This window comes from Somniosus microcephalus, chromosome 7 (assembly GCF_052327205.1).
Source record: "Somniosus microcephalus isolate GS21.2 chromosome 7, FLI_Smic_1.0, whole genome shotgun sequence".
NCBI lineage: Eukaryota > Metazoa > Chordata > Chondrichthyes > Squaliformes > Somniosidae > Somniosus > Somniosus microcephalus.
The window spans coordinates 268,092,471-268,112,054 of NC_140993.1; the positions used below are offsets into that span (position 1 = coordinate 268,092,471).

Below are 19,584 nucleotides of genomic sequence, written 5' to 3' on the forward strand. Positions count from 1 at the left end.
TGAAAAACGTCAGGGTCAGTTGTGACAGGCCCCACAGTCAAATTCCCCAGTGGGTCAGGAAAAGGGATACGGAAAGGGAAAGTCTGCAAAAGTCCAGAGGGGTGTAATATGCTGTTCCAGCTGGGCGGGAGATGGGAAATTGCTGAAACCGCAATGTTGAAGGATAGATTGGTGATTTCCACCCCCCCCCCCCGCCCCCAAGGTTTTTTGTGTGTTTGTATTAAGATACATTTTATTTGATGGGTTATATTGTGGAGAGAGCGAGGAAGTGTCCTCGCAGCTCTGTTACAACAGTTCTTCCACCCCCAGGAATGAATTTATTTTGGGTAAAATGTAAACAGGAAGAAATGTGACATGAGAAGAAATGAGATTGGTGAATAAAGAAAGAAGAAGCTAATCTAACGGAGAGGAGAGAAATCCAGATTTAGATATTAACCAACGGTGAGATATAAAACGGACAGCTGAATATGGACAGACTGGCCAAGCACCTCGGACACAGTTTATTTGAAAGATCTGTTGCTATAGGGGCTCGGATGGCTAGACTTGTTTCAATATTATGCATTAAATGATAAAGTGTAATCGGTTTAAATATCCGAGCAATTAGCATGAAAAATGAAGAGTAAAAACAAAAGCAAATGCAAGAACCAGCCTACAAGTTGTATGGGAAGCTACCCTGGGTTAAGGCATTACTGCTAAGCATGTCGTGCCTGAATCTACAGAAAGGCTACAAGCCTTTCGTATACTAATGAACTGAACACTAATCTGTGGTCACTTTAGGTCAAATGGATTTTCTCCTGCTTCCTCTTAAATGGATCATTGTCTGGAATTAAATCCATGAATTGTTTCCTATTTCCTTAGTGTGTGAAAATAAATCATTATTTCTGTATAAGTTACTTGTAAACAAATGTCAGGAATAATGCTTCAATCTGTGTGCTGACTGAAGGGTAATGAAGCCACCTCACTGTACTACTGAAAGCAGCTCATTCCTGGTTTGGATCTATTGCGTCAACATTGAGTTTGTTGCACATAAACATTTAGCTTACAAATACACCAATAATATCAATTAAATACAGTAGGTTGATATTCATAATCATTTCACCATACCTTTTTTTGAAATTCTTTAACTGAACACTGATTTTCCAAAATAAAGTAATAAAGATTATTAATTCATCACAGTATTTCAAGTGATGGAAAGCTACTTAGCTGCAAAACTGTTGTCATCCCCCTCACGTCACCATCTCCCCCCCTCGCCTCACCGTCTCCCCCCCGTCTCCCCTCCGTCTTCCCCCCCACCTCACCTCGCCGACTTCCCCCCCCTTGCCACCTCCCCCCTCGCCTCACCATCCGTCCCTCGCCGTTCCCCCCCCCCCCTCGCCTCGCCATCTTCCCCCCCCCCTCGCCACCAGTCTTGGGACTGAAACTCTTCACCCACTAGTCGAGAGTCAGGCATATAACCACTTGAGGAGCCAAGCTGTCCATCTATAATATTCATAAAAGTGATATTCTTTTTTACATACTTTATATCTCACTATGGACTTTGGTGAATTTGTAAGTATTTTCTAGTACAACCATTGTATTCTCAGCATTTATTGAGGCCATTTGTGAATCACATCTACTGAAAATGTAACTAAATTAACCACAAACTAATGCATCAGCAATACAAGGGCACTCAAGTTAAATTAAAACAGCTCTGTGCATTCAATAGGTACAGTAAGATGTCATAGTATGTAATAGACACAAAATATCCCTCAGCGCATACACCGATTGGAAAGAATGTGTACAAGTGTGCTTCACAGGGTAGTGTTCAGATTACCCATGTTAACATGGTCTGCTTCAATCTTTCAAAGTTCAATCTTCACATATAAATTGGGGTTGCTGTTGTCACACAGATGGATTGATGGCGATTCATATTTGTATATGCAGGGGTTGAACGGAGGAGGAAGAATTATGGATCTATTTATAAATAGTATTTAAAAACTATTTAATAAATTTAAATCATAAGTATCAAAAAATGCCAGCTGTAACTGGAGGGTGACCAAATGTGCAAGTATTAGACAATAACTATAGACAAAACAACTTTCAAGTGGTATGTGATAACTTTAGGTGATTGAACGCGTGCCAAGTGCAGTAGACATGACTGTCAATTACATGTGCTAATTACCAATTTCCTCTTACTTGAGGTCTGGATATTAAACAATTGGACTTGGAACACACAGGTTTAACATATTTAAGGCCATAAAAAAAGCAAACCAAGAACTAGGGTTTATTTCTAGAGGGATAAAATTGAAAAGTAGAGAAGTTATGCTAAACTTGTATCGAACCTTGGTTACACCACACTTGGGGTACTGTGTGTACAATTCTAATCGCCATATTTTTAAAAGGGTATAAAGGCACCGGAGACGGTGCAAAAAAGATTTACAAGGATGATACCAGAACTGTGAGGTTATACCCATCAGGAAAGGATGAACAGGCTGGGTCTCTTTTCTCTTGAAAAAAGGCTGAGGGGTAACGTAATAGAGGTCTTTAAAATTATGGTTTTGATAGAGTAAACACAGAGTGCTTCCACTTGTGATGAAGAGCAAAACTAGAGACCATCAATATAAAATAGTCACCAAGAAATCAATTAATAGGGAATTCAGAAGAAACTTCTTTATCCAGAGAGTGGAGAGAATGTGGAACTCACTACCACAGGGAGTGGTTGAGGTGAATAGTATCGATGCATTTAAGGGGAGGCTAGATAAAGCATATGAGGGAGAAGGGAATAGAGGGTTATGCTGATAGAGTTAGATGAGGAAAGACAGGAGGAGGCTCGAGTGGAGCATAAACACCGGCATGGATTGGTTGGGCCGCATGGCCTGATTCTGTGCTGTATATCCTATGTAATATCCTGAAGAAGCTTAAATATCAGGAACTGACATCTTCCCCACTGACTATTCAAAATCTACATAGTAGTTATCCACTTCATTAAGTATGTGAATTCAGGCCTATCGGAGAGTCCACCATCAAGCCATGCACATAATATGCCCCAGCGTATCTTACTGTGCGGCACTTGCTGTTTTCCAACAGTTAATTCTTATAATCAGGAAGACCAAAGTTTGCATCAAGAAATTAACATCTTGGTCTTCAACAATGCACCATCCAATGCTCCAACTCCCTGCAAAGTATAAATCCCTTTCTGGTACCAGTACCACATACACAATATTTAATATCATGTTTCTAAATCATTATGCCTCAATATGTTGTTAAACCTTTGCAGTCTCATGGCCCATAACCCAGTAATGGCCTCACAATATCTTATCACACCTGTTTTCATTAAATGCTAGACTTAATGTGATGTATATGATCTGTTTTATTCTTGTATTTTAAATTGTTTGACTATCTGCAGATTTTATTGCAAGATTCACTAGATTCTTTTACCTCTAATTGGGTTTTTGAAAGTGTTTTCAAACGCTCATATTTTTGAAATAAATATTAATGCCAAGTTCTCCATCTGCGATATTCAAAAATAAATTCATTCATGCTAACGAATTTTCCAACTCTACAGTTGCTTCAGACTTAATTTCTCAAACGCTCTTCCTGCCATCGCTCTGAACTCCCCCAAAACTCCACTGCCTGCACCATATCTCACAGAATCCCTCCTTCCCATCACCCCATCCTCTACTGGCTCCCTGTTACCCAACACATCGAGTTCAAAATCCTTGTCTTCATTTACAAATGCTCCACAGCTTTGCCCCACCCAACCTCCCCAGCCCTATATTACAACAGTGATTGCACTCCAAGAGTACTTCATTGGCTGTAAAGAGGTTTGAGACGTCCGGTGGTCACGAAAGGCGCTATATAAATCCAAGTCTTTCTTTCTACACCCCAATCCATGGTCTCTGATCCATTGACTCTGACCCCCTGTACAACCCTGCCACCTCCCTCTCCCAATTCCACTATTGGTGACAGGATCACCATCAGCTGTCTCCTCCTCACCTTTAGAAGCCTCACAACCTTTCAGCCATGCTTTTGGTTATCCCTCCAAATTTTTCTGCTCTGTATAGTGCTTCAAAACCTTCACTTATGTTAAAGACATTATATAACTGCAAGTGGTTGTTGTTAAAATGGCATGAAAAGTACACGAGGTTACTAATCACTGTACTTTATACATTCTCCCTGTAGCCGGAGTCTCTTCTTTAAAAGAGAAACAAAATGTGGGCCCAGGCCAGTAGCACGAAGCTGGTCACCAGCACTTCCTTGATCCTTTCCTGTTTTGTCTGCTGGGGCACTCTACTTGATTCACCGCGTTGTTTCACTTAGCCAATGCTGCTAAACATCCAGGCAATTATGGGGAAGAACACTGCCGCATGGAATAGCATAAAATCTCTCTCTCAAATCCTTTGTCGACTGAATATTACAACGCTACGATTAAACTCATGGGAAAAAGAAAAGCATTTAGGTAGTGTACAGTTCACCTAGAATTGGAAAAAAAGGATCCATTAATAAAAATGTGCAGCATTCCCGCTCTCGCAACGGCACCGGACCTCAGGTAGGCAGGGGGAGGGGCCCGAGAGAGGGACAGAGGGGAGCGGGGGAGGGGAGTGGGGGAGGGGAGGGAGGGACACAGACAGGGGAGGGGTGGGGGTGGGCGAGGGGAGGGAGGGAGGGAGACGGGAGGGGAGGGAGGGAGAGGAGGGGAGCGGGGGGGGGGTGAGGGGAGCGGGGGGGGGGGTGAGGGGAGCGGGGGGGGGGTGAGGGGAGCGGGGGGGGGGTGAGGGGAGCGGGGGGGGGGTGAGGGGAGCGGGGGGGGGGTGAGGGGAGCGGGGGGGGGTGAGGGGAGCGGGGGGGTGAGGGGAGCGGGGGGGGAGGGGAGCGGGGGGGGTGAGGGGAGCGGGGGGGGTGAGGGGAGCGGGGGGGGTGAGGGGAGCGGGGGGGGTGAGGGGAGCGGGGGGGGTGAGGGGAGCGGGGGGGGTGAGGGGAGCGGGGGGGGTGAGGGGAGCGGGGGGGGTGAGGGGAGCGGGGGGGGTGAGGGGAGCGGGGGGGGTGAGGGGAGCGGGGGGGGTGAGGGGAGCGGGGGGGGGTGAGGGGAGCGGGGGGGGGTGAGGGGAGCGGGGGGGGTGAGGGGAGCGGGGGGGTGAGGGGAGCGGGGGGGGTGAGGGGAGCGGGGGGGGGTGAGGGGAGCGGGGGGGGGTGAGGGGAGCGGGGGGGGTGAGGGGAGCGGGGGGGGTGAGGGGAGCGGGGGGGGTGAGGGGAGCGGGGGGGGTGAGGGGAGCGGGGGGGGGTGAGGGGAGCGGGGGGGGTGAGGGGAGCGGGGGGGGTGAGGGAGCGGGGGGGGTGAGGGGAGCGGGGGGGTGAGGGGAGCGGGGGGGTGAGGGGAGCGGGGGGGGTGAGGGGAGCGGGGGGGTGAGGGGAGCGGGGGGGGTGAGGGGAGCGGGGGGGGTGAGGGGAGCGGGGGGGGTGAGGGGAGCGGGGGGGTGAGGGGAGCGGGGGGGTGAGGGGAGCGGGGGGGGTGAGGGGAGCGGGGGGGGTGAGGGGAGCGGGGGGGGTGAGGGGAGCGGGGGGGTGAGGGGAGCGGGGGGGAGGGGAGCGGGGGGGGAAGGGAGGGAGGGAGACAGGGGAGGGGAGGGACAGGAAGGGAGGGGAGGGAAGGATAGGACAGGGAGAGGACATGACAGGGAGAGGGGGGACACACAGGGGCAGGGAGACCAAGCGCCCCAAAATTTCCCTCGTGCCCCAAATTGCCCTCGCAACGCGGGGCTCCCAGCTAGTTATTGTATAAATTAGTTCATCAGCACTAGCCTACTACAATGCAACACTGGTGGCATAAGATGACCTCTACTCAGGAGCAAAACAGATTCTAACCATGAAGGGCTTCATCTGCTGATTTTCTATTCCAGCACAATACACTCTATTTTAACGGTAGTGAACACATCATTTTAAATATGCTTTTTTTATATAAAGCATAATTTCTGACAATGGTAATCATATCTGTTGAAAAATAAAATGGTTTATCATTTTATCATCCTTTTCATACCCAGGCTCGCTAAGCCACCTCAGCAAGAAGTGCCATTTAATAGTTTGTACACAAACCAGAGCTGATCTCCAGCGGCATTGCACAGGAGTAGCACAGACCACAGGTTAGGCAGCTTAGTCGTTGGGTGAGGAAGAGAGCATTGTTTCAGATAGTGGATCAGTCAGAGCATGCTCGGGAGGCAAACACAGGGAGGCTGACTCTTCGAGCCTGCATTATTCAGGGTCAGGCAAGCAGGAAGACGCAGCTGTAGGCTGGGAACTATAGCGGGGAGGCTACTGGCTACAAAGCAGCCACTTGGGATCAGACTAGCAGGAAGACTCCCATGTATGCACAGCAGACATAATTTTGTAACAAGAAATGGGACAAACTCAGTTAAAATAAACCAAATTCTGCAGCCAAAGAACAAAATGGGCAAAAACACTAATCATGGAAAAAGCCTTACTCTCTCAGAGTAATGCAAACTACTCTGTGTGACAGGTCAAATAGAATTGATGACAATTATGTGAGGTAAATAGCAAAAGTCACGAGTTCCAACCAAAGGTCTGTTAACAGGACAGAACCAATGATTTTTCCATTTGTGCAACTAAAGGTAGTGACTAATGACAAATATTTTCATGCTTCTTATAGTAATAAACACATTTTACTTGCACACACTTTTTTATAGTGTTGTTAAACAACCCAACACCTCCCCTAAAGCTACACTGCTTGGTCAGGGGTTGTGGTGAAGGGGTTCAGAATGCCATCAATCTTGCTGTCTTCTGAGCACTAGTACAATTGAGTGGTGTGACAAATGATTGTCCCCGGGCCTAACTTTCCTTTCATCCGACAGAAAACCCGATGAAGACCAGTGAATTCACAAGTCAGGAAAAGTCTGGGTGCAAACATCTTATGAGAGTCTCGCAGTGAAGAGTCCAAAATTATAGCTCCTTGGGAGCCTTAAGGAAAGAGAACTAAACACCTCATCAATTGCTGGGAGAATGCTGGGTTGATGTTATGTATGTCATGGTACATGTCACAATCAATCATTATGACTAATTTGTTAGTTTAAAGCAAATTAAGATAATGGTTTCTACATTAAGGCGCATTGGTATTTTTGGTTTAAAAATTAAGATTTATGTTTTTGCAAGTTTATTCATTTACACTTTCCATCTCGTCAAACTCGATATAGCTGCATGTAGGGTCCTAACTGATGTAGAGAGGATATTGCCCAGTATGAAAGACGCAAAGCTATTTGTGAATTACCTTCAATTTGGGTTTTAGGTTTAATTACACCATCAGCACAATAAAAAAACATGTTGTTACAAGTGTTTTGGGGGGGGGGGGGGGGAGGGGGGAGAGATACTGTAGGTTCAAGTGTGTGGAGATTTAACCCTGTAAACAGATCAAGTGATTTAAACCTCATGATTAATGTAACAGAAAGCTATTTTGTGTTCAAAAATATCTTGTACATTTCTCAAATCAACAATGAGTGATATAAAAGTGTTTAATTTACTTCAGGGTTTCGCTCTGGTTACCAAAGAAAGCACAAGGGAAAACAGAACACAATAAGCAACATGCCAGCTCATCGGGACAGAGTAGAAATTAGTCTCTTCCCATAACTATCCCCGTTCTCACCTCCCACTCCAAATCCCTTCCTTTTCTGTCTTTTTCAGGGTCACAAAATTGGTTGAGATGGAAAAAAAAACCGTAAGACCCATTTAACCTCATCAATTCAGAATACGCTGTAATATAATAATTAACAGTTATTGCAGTCACATTAGCAAAACCTTTGCTAAAAGGCTCAAATTAATGCTAAATACCAGTGATTTTCCCCAATTTTGCATCAGTAACACGACGTTACTAATCAATTTTGTAACTATGTCTTAGTACTCCAATATTTTGTTTTCATCTCGTGCTTCTTCATGTAGTTTTCACTAAGATCTTCGTTTTACTAGTATTATTAAGGAAAATTTGCCAGCACCTGTTAAACATAGAAACATAGAAGATAGGAGCAGGAGTAGGCCATTCGGCCCCTCGAGCCTGCTCTGCATTCAATGAGATCATGGCTGATCATCCAAATCAGTACCCTGTCCCTGCCTTCTCCCCATATCCCTTGATCCCTTTAGCCTTCAGAAATATATCTAACTCCTTCTTGAATATATTTAATGAATTGACCTCCACTGCCTTCTGTTGTAGAGAATTCCACAGGTTCACCACTCTCTGGGTGAAGAAATTCCTCCTCATCTCTGTCCTAAATGGCTTACCCCTTATCCTTAGACTGTGACCCCTGGTTCTGGACTCCCCCGCCATCGGGAACATCCTTCCTGCATTTAGTCTGTCTAGTCCTGTTAGAATTTTATAAGTTTCAATGAGAGCCCCTCTCATTCTTCTAAACTCCAGCGAGTATAAGCCCAATCGACCCAATCTCTCCTCATACGTCATTCCTGCCATCCCAGGTATCAGTCTGGTGAATCTTCACTGCACTCCCTCCATGGCAAGAACATCCTTCCTCAGGTAAGGCGACCAAAACTGCACACAATACTCAAGGTGCGGTCTCACCAAGGCCCTGTACAACTGCAGCAAGACACCCTTGTTCCTGTACTCGAACCCTCTCACTACGAAGGCCAAAATACCATTTGCCTTCTTAACCACCTGCTGCACCTGCATGCTTATCTTCAGCGACTGGTGCACAAGGACACCCAGGTCTCGTTGCACTTCCCCTTCTCCCAATCTATTGCCGTTCAGATAATAATCTGCCTTCCTGTTTTTGCCACCAAAGTGGATAACCTCACATTTATCCACATTATACTGCATCTGCCATGCATCTGCCCAATCACCCAACCTGTCCAAATTATACTGGAGTTTCTCAGCATCCTCCTCACAGCACACATGCCCACCCAGCTTTGTGTTGTCTGCAAACTTAGAGACCTTACATCTAGTTCCCTCGTCTAGATCATTAATATATATTGTGAATAGCTGGGGTCCTAGGACTGATCCCTGCGGTACCCCACTAGTCACTACCTGCCACTCGGAAAAAGACTCGTTTATTCCAACTCTTTGCTTCCTGTCTGCCAACCAGTTCTCTATCCAAGTCATCACCTTGCCCCCAATCCCATGTGCCTTAAATTTACACGCTAACCTCTTATGCGGGACCTTATTGAAAGCCTTCTGAAGGTCCAAATACACCACATCCACTGGTTCTCCCTTATCTATTTTACCAGTTACATCCTCAAAAAATTCCAGTAGATTAGTCAAGCACGATTTACCTTTTGTAAATCCATGTTGACTTTGTCCGATCCTGTCACTGTTTTCCAAGTGCTCTGCTATTACATCTTTTATAATGGACTCTAGCATTTTCCCCACTACCGATGTCAGGCTTACCGGTCTATAATTCCCCAAACACTAGCAAATATCTGCTGCTGAGAAGTAGTCAGATTTGAACCTCCTGTGTGTTAGCAGAGGTTTACAAAATGACCCAAGACAGTATACCTGTCCTGATTTTACACTGGGATTTCTAGTGCTAAAAGCTTATTACAATGTATTACCTCAATAATGGGTGAAATGCCCGGTCTTAAAAATGTAATGCACTCACTCTAATGCAGGTGGATTCATGGATCACAAACTTCCCTTTCGCATGCAATAATTTGAAAGACAAATGTTGGGAGAGAACGAAAACCGTATGACAAACTTCAACTGCACTGATCAAACAGTTTATTAGCAGAATCTGATGCCTGAATTGCAACCTTTAACTCCCTTCAATGCCCTGTCATTTTATGTTATTGTATATACAAGTTACACTTTTGAAGGAAAAATAAAATACGGCGCAGAAAACCGAGTCCTGTGGGAAGAATATTGACAGTTGCAGAAAGAACCACAAAACCACAGTAACACTCACTGAAGGAAGCTGTGAGTTCATGAATCATGCAATTCAGAGCAAAGTGTAAACAAAGCACACTAATGACACAGTAATGCAATACCACATTGAAAGATGGAAACCCTAACCACTGGCACAGATTATTAATGGAACAGCTTCATTCCCAAGAGTACATGGTGCCCAGTGCTCTTCATTCCCAAGAGTACTTGGTGCCCAGTGCTCTTCATTCCCAAGAGTACATGGTGCCCAGTGCTCTTCACCAGCCAACGATTATGTCCCAGGACCTTGTAAGGACACTGGTGACCACTCATTAAACTCGGCAGCTTCAACAGTTGCACAATTTGTGAAGGTTCAACATTAGTAAGAGTGCTGTACATCAGCTTGTGCACAAAAAAGCTGCAGAATTTACATCCGTCTTAACAGCTACCCAGAAGGAATCTCCAACACCCAAAAGAGATAATACTCATCACTGTTTATCATGGTATGTCAGGCACAGCAAGCAAATGAGCTGCTCTCACAGAATCTACAGTGCAGATAGAGGCCATTTCGGCCCATCGAGCCTGCACCGACACATATCCCACCCTATCCCCATAACCCCACGTATTTAATCCCCTAACACTAAGGGTCAATTTATCATAGCCAAATCAACCTAACCTGCACATCTTTGGACTGTGGGAGGAAACCGGAGCACCCGGAGGAAACCCACGCAGACACAGGGAGAATGTGCAAACTCCACACAGACAGTCGCCCGAGGCCAGATTTGAACCCGGGTCCCTGGCGCTGTGAGGCAACAGTGCTAACCACTATGCCACCGTGCCCCCCATTCCCATTAAGAATGTTTCAAATATCATAATTATCTGAAGGACTGAATAATCCCAGATCTCGGAACCTGGATACCCTGGACTACTTAAGAAAACTATTAGGATTCCTTATTTTTTCCCTCAAATGTCCAATAAAGGACAATTAATGCCAAAGATTGATGTTTACTTTGAGTTAGCCTACAGCGTGACAGTTTACAGTGTCCTGATAATTTGCTGTTTAAAAAGCTAGGTGGGTCTGTACTGGAGCAGGGGGATATTATAGTCGCTTGTTAACAAGTCACAATGCATTGGATAAAAAGCCAGCCTAAAATCAGCAGCCGGTTATTATGCTGCACTAGTTTGACCAAACCACATGTGAGTAGTACAGCCAAGAGAACTGCAGAACGCAGCACTTAGGTAACAGAATGATCATTTCCACTTCGATATTTTTCAAAATCACAATCAATATTCTTAAATTATCAATACTGAAAACCAAAAGTTGCATAATCACATGTAATTAAAGTTTCTCAAAACAAGAACTTGAAAACTTTTGCACATTACCATCCTGCTCTCTGATGCATTGTCACATTAATCTATGACAACAGCTCATTGCCTTTACATTAATCACCAATGCTGAGGAATCAAAGTATATCAAGGCTGAGCAATTCACAAATAAATACAGATGAGGAAAGCCATTAGGCCAATCCGTCCAGTAACAAACCCACTTCCCCTGTACAGCATCAGCTGTTTGAGATTTTGTTTCCACTGCCCGACAAAGAAATCCAGTCCGTGAAGAACCGCCTGCCATCAGTACGAAATTCGCCTTCTGTTAGTTCATAATTGAGGCCCCTTATCCAATTGCCACAGGTCAATTTGAAGTAAACTCCAGGTTTGCTGATAAATCTCCTTTCAAAACGGAAAAGCCCAATTTTCTCTTGCTTTTTCCACATTACTTGATCATCTGATATGAGGGATTGGTGTCATGCGCCTTCTCTACACTACCTCCTCGGCTCGAATGTCATCCTTGTGTTTTGATGGACAAAATGGATGTAATAGTCAAACTGCAGGGTCACCAGACCTCTTCCCACTCTTATTCTATAGATGCTGAGCGATATAGTTCAAAAGAAAACGACTTGCATTTATATGGCGTCTTTCATGATCACCGGATGCCCAAAGTGCTTTACAGTCAATGAAGTACTTTTTAAAGTGTAGTCCCTGCTGTAATGTAGGAAACACAGCAGCCAATTTGCGCACAGCAAGATCCCACAAACAGCAATGTGATAACGACCAGATAATCTGTTTTTGTTGTGTTGATTGAAGGATAAATATTGGCCAGGACACCGGGGATAACTCGCCTGCTCTACTTCCAAACAGTGCCACAGGATCTTTTACATCCACCTGAGAGAGCAGACGGGCTTTGGTTTAATGTCTCATTTGAAACACGGAACCTCCAACAGTGCAGCACTCCCTCAGCACTGCACTGGAGTGTCAGCTTAGATTTTTGTGCTTTGGAGTGGGGCTCGAACTCACAACTTTCTGACTCCGAGGTAAGGGGGCTACCAACAGAGCCACAGCTGACACTTCAGGACAAGATGATGGATTTGTATTTACATGCAACCCTTCATGTTCTCAGAACATCCCAAAGCATTTCATAGCCAATGAATTACTTTAAGAGTAGTAATTGTTGCTGCATAGGCAAAAGCAAGAGTGAATTTGTGCACAGCAAGATCCCACAAACAGCAATGAACATAAGAACAGAAGAAATAGGAGCAGGAGTAAGCCATACGGCCCCTCAAGCCTGCTCTGCCATTCAATAAGATCATGGCTGATCACCGACCTCAACTCCACTTTCCCGCCCGATGTCCATATCCCTTGATTCCCCTAGAGTCCAAAAATCGATCTCAGCCTTGAATATACTCAAAGACTCAACATTCACAGCCCTCTGGGGCAGAGAATTCCAAAGATTCACAACCCTCTGAATTAAGAAATTCCTCCTCATCTCGGTCTTAAATGGCCTACCCCTTATCCTGAGAGTAAGCCCCCTACTTCTAGACACTCCAGCCAGGGGAAACAACCTCTCAGCATCTACCCTGTCAATCCCCTTCAGAATCTTGTATGTTTCAATGAGATCACCTCTCATTCTTCTAAACTCCAGAGAGTATAGGCCCATTCTACACAATCTCTCCTCATAGGACAGCCCTCTCATCGCAGGAATCAATCTAGTGAACCTTCGTTGCACCGCCTCCAAGGCAAGTACATCCTTCCTCAGATAAGGAGACCAAAACTGTGCACAGTACTCCAGGTGTGGTCACACCAAGGCCCTGTACAACTGTAGCAAGACTTCCTTACTCTTATACTCCAACCCCCTCACAATAAAGGCCAACATGCCATTTGCCATGCTTATTGCTTGCGGTATCTGCATGCTAGCTTTCTGCATTTCTTGCACGAGGACACCCAAATCGCTCTGAACACCAACATTTGAAAGTTTCTCACCATTTAAAAAATATTGTTTTTCCATTCTTCCTACCAAAGTGAATCCCTACATTATACTCCATCTGCCACCTTACTGCCCACTCACTCAGTCTATCTATATCCCTTTGCAGACTCTTTGTGTTCTCCTCACAGCTTACTGTCCCACCTAGCTTTGTATCGTCAGCAAACTTGGATACATTACACTCAGTCCCTTCATCTAGGTCATTAATATAGATTGTAAATAGCTGAGGCCCCAACACTGATCCTTGTGGCACCCCACTAGTTACAGCCTGCCAACCTGAAAAAGATCCGTTTATCCCTACTCTCTGTTTTCTGTCCGTTAACCAATCCTCTATCATTGCTACTGTATTACCCCCAACCCCATGAGCCCTAATCTTGTGTAATAACCTTTTATGTGGCACCTTATCGAATGCCTTTTGGAAATCCAAATAAACTACATCCACTGGTTCCCCTATATCTACCCTGTTAGTTACATCCTCTAAAAACTCTAATAAATTTGTCAAACATGATTTCCCTTTCATAAAACCATGTTGATTCTGCCTAATCATGTTATGATTTTCTAAGTGCCCTGATGCAATGGATTCGAGCATTTTCCCGATGACTGATGTCAGGCTAACTGGCCTGTCGTTCCCTGTCTTTTCTCTCCCTCCTTTCTTGAATAGCTGTGTTACATTTGCAACCTTCCAATCCACTGGGACCATTCTAGAATCTAGGGAATTTTGGAAGATCAAAACCAATGCATCCACTATCTCTTCAGCCACCTCTTTTAGAACCCTAGGATGTAGGCCGTCAGGTCCAGGGGATTTGTCGGCTTTTAGTCCCATTAGTTTCTCTAGTACTTTTTCTCTACTTATATTAATTACGTTAAGTTCCTCACCCTCATTAGACCCTTGGTTCCCCACCATTTTTTGTATGCTTTTTGTGTCTTCTACTGTGAAGGCAGATACAAAATATTTGTTTAACGTTTCTGCCATTTCCTTATTCCCCATAATAATTTCTTCTGCCTCAGCCTCTGAGGGACCAATGTTTACTTTTGCTACTCTTTTCCTTTTTACATACTTGTAGAAACTCTTACAATCTGCTTTTATATTTCTTGCTAGTTTGCTCTCATTCTATTTTTTCCCTTTTTATCAATTTTTAGGTCAACCTTTGCTGGTTTCTGAAACTCTCCCAATCTTCAGACTATTATTCTTTGAAACATTAGAAGCTTCTTCTTTAACTCTAATGCTATCCTTAACTTCTTTAGTTAGCCACGGTTCGATCACTTTTCCCATGGAATTTTTGTTTCTCAATGGAATGTATTTTTGTTGAGAATTATGAAATATTTCTTTAAATGCTAGCCACTGCTTATCTGCCGCCATACCTTTTAATCTATTTTTCCAATCTACCTTAGCCAACTTGCCCCTCATACCTATGTAATTGGCTTTATTTAAGTTTATGACTCTAGTTTCAGACTTAGGCAAGTCACACTCAAAATTAATGTGAAATTCTATCATATTATGATCACTCTGCCCCAGATGATCTTTTACTATGAGATTGCTAATTAACCGTGTCTCAGTACACAATAAAAGATCTAAAATATCCTGTTTCCTGGTTGGTTCCATGACATATTGTTCTAGGAAACTGTCCCGAATACATTCCTTGAACTCGTCCTCCAGACTACCTTTGCCAATTTGATTTTTCCAGTCTATATGAAGATTAAAGTCCCCCAAGATTATTGCATTACATTTGTTGCAAGCTCCTACTATTTCTTCATTAATATTCTGTCCAACAGTATAGCTACCATTAGGGGGGCCTATATACTACTCCTACCAGTGTTTTCTGCCCCTTGTTATTCCTTATCTCCACCCATACTGATTCTACTTCCTGATCTTCTGAGCCGAGATCCTTTCTCGCTACTGTCCTTATGTCATCCTTTATCAGGGCTACTCCCCCTCCTTTTCCATTCTGCCTGTCTTTTCGAAACATCAAGTACCCTGGAACATTTAGTTCCCAACCTTGGCCACCTTGCAATCATGTATCTATAATAGCTATTAGATCAAACCCATTTATCTCTATTGGTGCCGCTAGTTCGTCTATCTTTATCTGAATGCACGAAGCATTCGTAACAAGAGCCTTTAATTTAATTGTTTTACCATTATTCCCTGCCTTGACCTTATTCATGGCTGCACTGCTACTGTTAAACTCTCTGTCCCTTCCTGTCACACTTTGCTTATTTTTACCCAAATCGCTACACTGCTCTATTGCCTTGACCTTTCCCTTTAGATTTCTACATTTCCCCTCACCTGACCGCTCCCCCCCGCCCCCACACCCCTTGAACTAAATGACTAGTTAATTTCCTTTGGTGGTGTCGGTTGAGGGATCAATGCTGGCCAGGACACCGGGAGGACTCCTCAGCTCTTCTGTGAATAGTGTCATGAGATCTTTTACACCCACCTGGTTACAACTTACTTTGTTGATTGCTGTGCCAGATTAAGCTTGGAGTCCTGTGACATCCTAGATTTCTTTCAACTTCACTCTTAGCCAGGTTGATCCTATTCATGAAGTATGTATGTCACCCACTTTTTCTTCCATTGAGCGATTCTTCGCAGTTATCCACACTGAAGTTCATCTGCCACTTTTTTCACCCAGTTTGATTTTACTTGCCACATTTTGTTGATCCTTGCCTGCCTCGTGAGACTGATTGGGCGACCTTTCCCAGCCCCGTAACATTTGCAAATATGAACTTAGAGAGTTTCCCAATTCTTGATGTAAATTAGTAACAGTAGGGGCTCCAACACCAATCCCAGGGGCACTGCAAAAAGTACTCTTGCATCCCTCCATAGCCAGTATCACTTCCCTAACAAATATTCAGTGCCATTTCCTTCAACTAGTCCCTTGTCCATTTCCAGGTTGTGCCACAAATTCTCGCTGCTTTATCAAATGATAAAGCACTGGTGTTCCAACCAAAAGGTCATAGAGTTGATTCCCAGGATTGCCCCTCACATCTGGGACAAATCAAAGAATCGTAGAATAGTACAGCACAGGAAGCCGCCATTCGGCCCATCGAGTCGGTGCCGGCTCTTTCAAACAACAATCCAGTACCCATATCCCTACAATTTTTTCTCCTTCAAGTATTTATCCAATTCCCTTTTGAAGGCGACTATTGAATCTGTATCCACCGCCCTATCAGGCAGTGCATTCCAACCCTAGCCACTTGTTGCGTAAAAACGTTTTTCCTCATGTCATCTCTGGTTCTTTAGCAATCACCTTGAATCTGTGCCCTCTGGTTATTGACCCTTCAGCCATTGGAAACAGTTTCGCTTTCTTTACTCTATCTAAACCTTTCATGATTTTAAACACTTCTATCAAATCTCCTCTTAGCCTTCTCTGCTCTAAAGGAGAACAACCCTAGCTTCTCTAGTCTATCTATATAACTGTAACCCCTCATCCCTGGAACCATTCTACTAAATCTCTTTTGTATCCTCTCCAAAGCCATCACGTCCTTCCTAAACTGTAGTGCCCAGAATTGGACTCAATACTCCAGCTGGGGCCGAACTAGTGTTTTATATAAGTTTAGCATAACTTCCTGGCTTTTGTACTCTATGCCTCTATTTATAAAGCTCAGGGTCGCAGATGCTTTATTAACTGCCTTGTTAACTTGTCTGCACAAACACCCGAGGACTCTCTCTTCTTGCACCCCCTTTAAAATTGTACCATTTAACATGCATTGTTTCTCCTCATTCTTTGTACCAAAATGCATCACCTCACACTTTGCTGCGTTGAATTTCATCTGCCATCTGTCTGCCCATTCCACCAGCCTGCGTCTTCTTGAAGTCTACTACTATCTTCCTCACTGTTTACTACACTTCCAAGTTCTGTGACATTTGCAAATTTCAAAATTGTGCCCTTTACCTGTAAATATCCCCACTTTCCAGAACCAAGCTGAAGCCTATCAAGAGATCACATGGTTTTGGGTGGGATGGACAGTGTTTATGTTGTGATACACAAGGTATGACAATTGTGTGGGACAGGCTCCATGGACCAGGTGGTCTTTACCTGTCTGTCATTGTTCATTTGTTTGTAAGATTTCCTTATTTTCCCTCTCTCCAGGCCCCTCCCAACCAGGCTGGATGATAAAAAGTAAGACAGTACCCATTCAGAGTCTGCCACCTGTCAGTCAGTCACGGTTGAAGCCTTTGAATGGCCCAGCCAGATGGCTTCGACTGGCAGAGTGCAGAAATGAATGGAGTGCAGCTTTAGCAAGCGCTTTGGTTCCATTAAATTCAGACCAACGGAGGCCAGAGACAAAAGGCATCAGGGGTATGGGGAGAGAGCGGGAATATGGTATTGAGTTGGAGGATCAGCCATGATCATATTGAATGGCAGAGCAGGCTCGAAGGGCCGAATGGCCGGCTCCTGCTCCTTTTTCTATTTTTCTATGTTTCTAGTGCAGTTTGAACTGGTTTTTGTAGCCTTGATTGAACTGCTGGGATGCTGCAGAGGTCGCACTAGCTTCAACAGAGATCTTACCATTTTTAATTTCACCCAAATTGTTTTAAACAAGTGGGTAAGAGTCAAAGACAAAAGGAGTCATTAAATCTCTGACAAACTGGTTGTTTTTATTTTCACTCAACTGCCCAGTAAACAGATTTTCAAAATGGAGAGTGGGAGAAGCAGATCAGAAAGGATTTACAGTTACATAGCACCTTGTCACATCCTCAGGATGTCCCAATGAATTACTTGCGAAGTGCAGTCACTGCAGTTATTGAGGCAGGCAATCTGTGCCACGCGTGGTCCCGCTATAAAATGAGACCAATGACCAGTTAACCTGTTGTTTGTGGCATTGTTTGAGGGAGGAATGCGGGAGAAGTACGGTGTGATAAAAGTTCCTATTATAACTAATAAAACATCTAAAATATTGTTTAAATGATAATCTGCAGCACTAGAAAGAGCAAAGTAAGAGGTGAAATAGGACGAATATTTCACCAGTGAGCAGACCTAAACTCTCTCACAACCAGATCGCCCAAGATTTATCAGATCAGTCGATGCTCCAAATTTTCTTCCCTTCAAATAATATTTTTTAATTCTGTATCTTGCAATAATCACAGAATGCAGAAATAATACAATTTATTTAGTCACAGGTTGCCTGTTAAAATCCATTAAAGATTTACTTCATCCAGTATCTGCTGCCCTCTGTAGTAAAATCATATCATGACACCCACATATTTACTAATAAAAACTTGGAGTAACATTTTGCAAACAAATTTCGAAGTGTTGAATTGATTACAAGTTCAATAGAGCTAATTTATGCCAAAGGATTTTGTTACCTTTAATTATGTCAAATTTGTTCATTCCTTTTTAATACCTCTATTGTCATTAAATTATTACAACTGTTGAGTTACTTTGGCATGGTTAACTTATTAAATTCTTCACAGAACATGTAATTTAACTGGAAAATATTATTTGCATATTAGACTAACAATACCCTAATGGATCCCATGGCATTGTTCATAGTGAGTCAGAGGATGAATTGTTTCATAATATGGGCCAACTAAGCACAACAGTAACTATGCCTCGCATCTCGAGCATGACTGGGGATACCCCACCCCCCTCTCACACATCTCCTGATTGAATGTGTGAATGAATGTGCCTGTGCGTGTGAGTGTGCGTGCATGTGAGTGCGCGCGAGTAAATGAATATGAAGCAAGGGAGTTGTGTCCTGGCCAACGTTCCTGCCTCACCTGAAAAATAGATTAACTGGTCATTCAGTGCACTGATGTCTGTGGGATTTTTCTGTGCATAAAATGTCTGCCTTGTTTGCCTTCATAACAGCAGTTACTACATCCCACCAACAAGTAATTAATTGCAATGGGAAGTGTTAGGAGAGATCGGAGATACATGTAACAGCATTATTCTTCATTCGTTCAACAGGATTTCAGTCCTGTGCTCTCCACCACCACGGAGGCCAGAGCAGGGATATCATGGGAACACCTTCACCTGCCCATTCTCTTCCAGGACATGTACTACTCTGGCTTGGGCTAGATCATCATTCTTTCATCACTGAGCTAAAGTACTTGAATTCCCTGCCCCAACAGCATTGTGGGAGTGCCATTACCACAGGGACTAGAACAGATTAATATGGCCCTGCACCACCTCCTCAGGGAATCTAGGGATGGGCAATTACTGCGGCCTTGCCAATACCACCCACATCATGAGAACAAACAGATTTCGTTAAAAATTCAGTCCATGAACCACCAGCTCCTGGAGGTAGCAGAAAATCAGTCTAACTTCAGCAGTTTACAGAACAGATCCAGCATTAAAGGGCAAACCTCTACCAGTTGTACACCCAAGTTTGGCAGGCTTTTAAGGAGACCTGACAGTCTGAAAAATACCTAGTTATTTAGTATTCTAAACAGACATGTTTAAAAACTAATTTGGTTGCC

General features: G+C 44.0%; 1 protein-coding gene across 9 annotated transcripts in view; it reads right to left on the minus strand.

Annotated features, from left to right (window-relative positions):
• bbs9 (Bardet-Biedl syndrome 9) overlaps positions 1-19,584 on the minus strand; it is a 479,777-nt gene that overhangs the window by 368,451 nt on the left and 91,742 nt on the right. For 8 of the 9 annotated variants that reach the window (XR_015079111.1, XR_015079110.1, XM_085993738.1 and 5 more), the window contains exon 16: positions 7,505-7,519. The exons of the other annotated variant lie outside the window; for it this stretch is intronic. Coding sequence is in view for 6 of the 8 variants with exons in the window: in XM_085993738.1 (XP_085849864.1) it covers positions 7,505-7,519 (15 nt within the window). In the remaining 2 variants the exon portion in view is untranslated. The remainder of the gene's footprint in view (positions 1-7,504; positions 7,520-19,584) is intronic. 9 annotated transcript variants of the gene reach the window in all.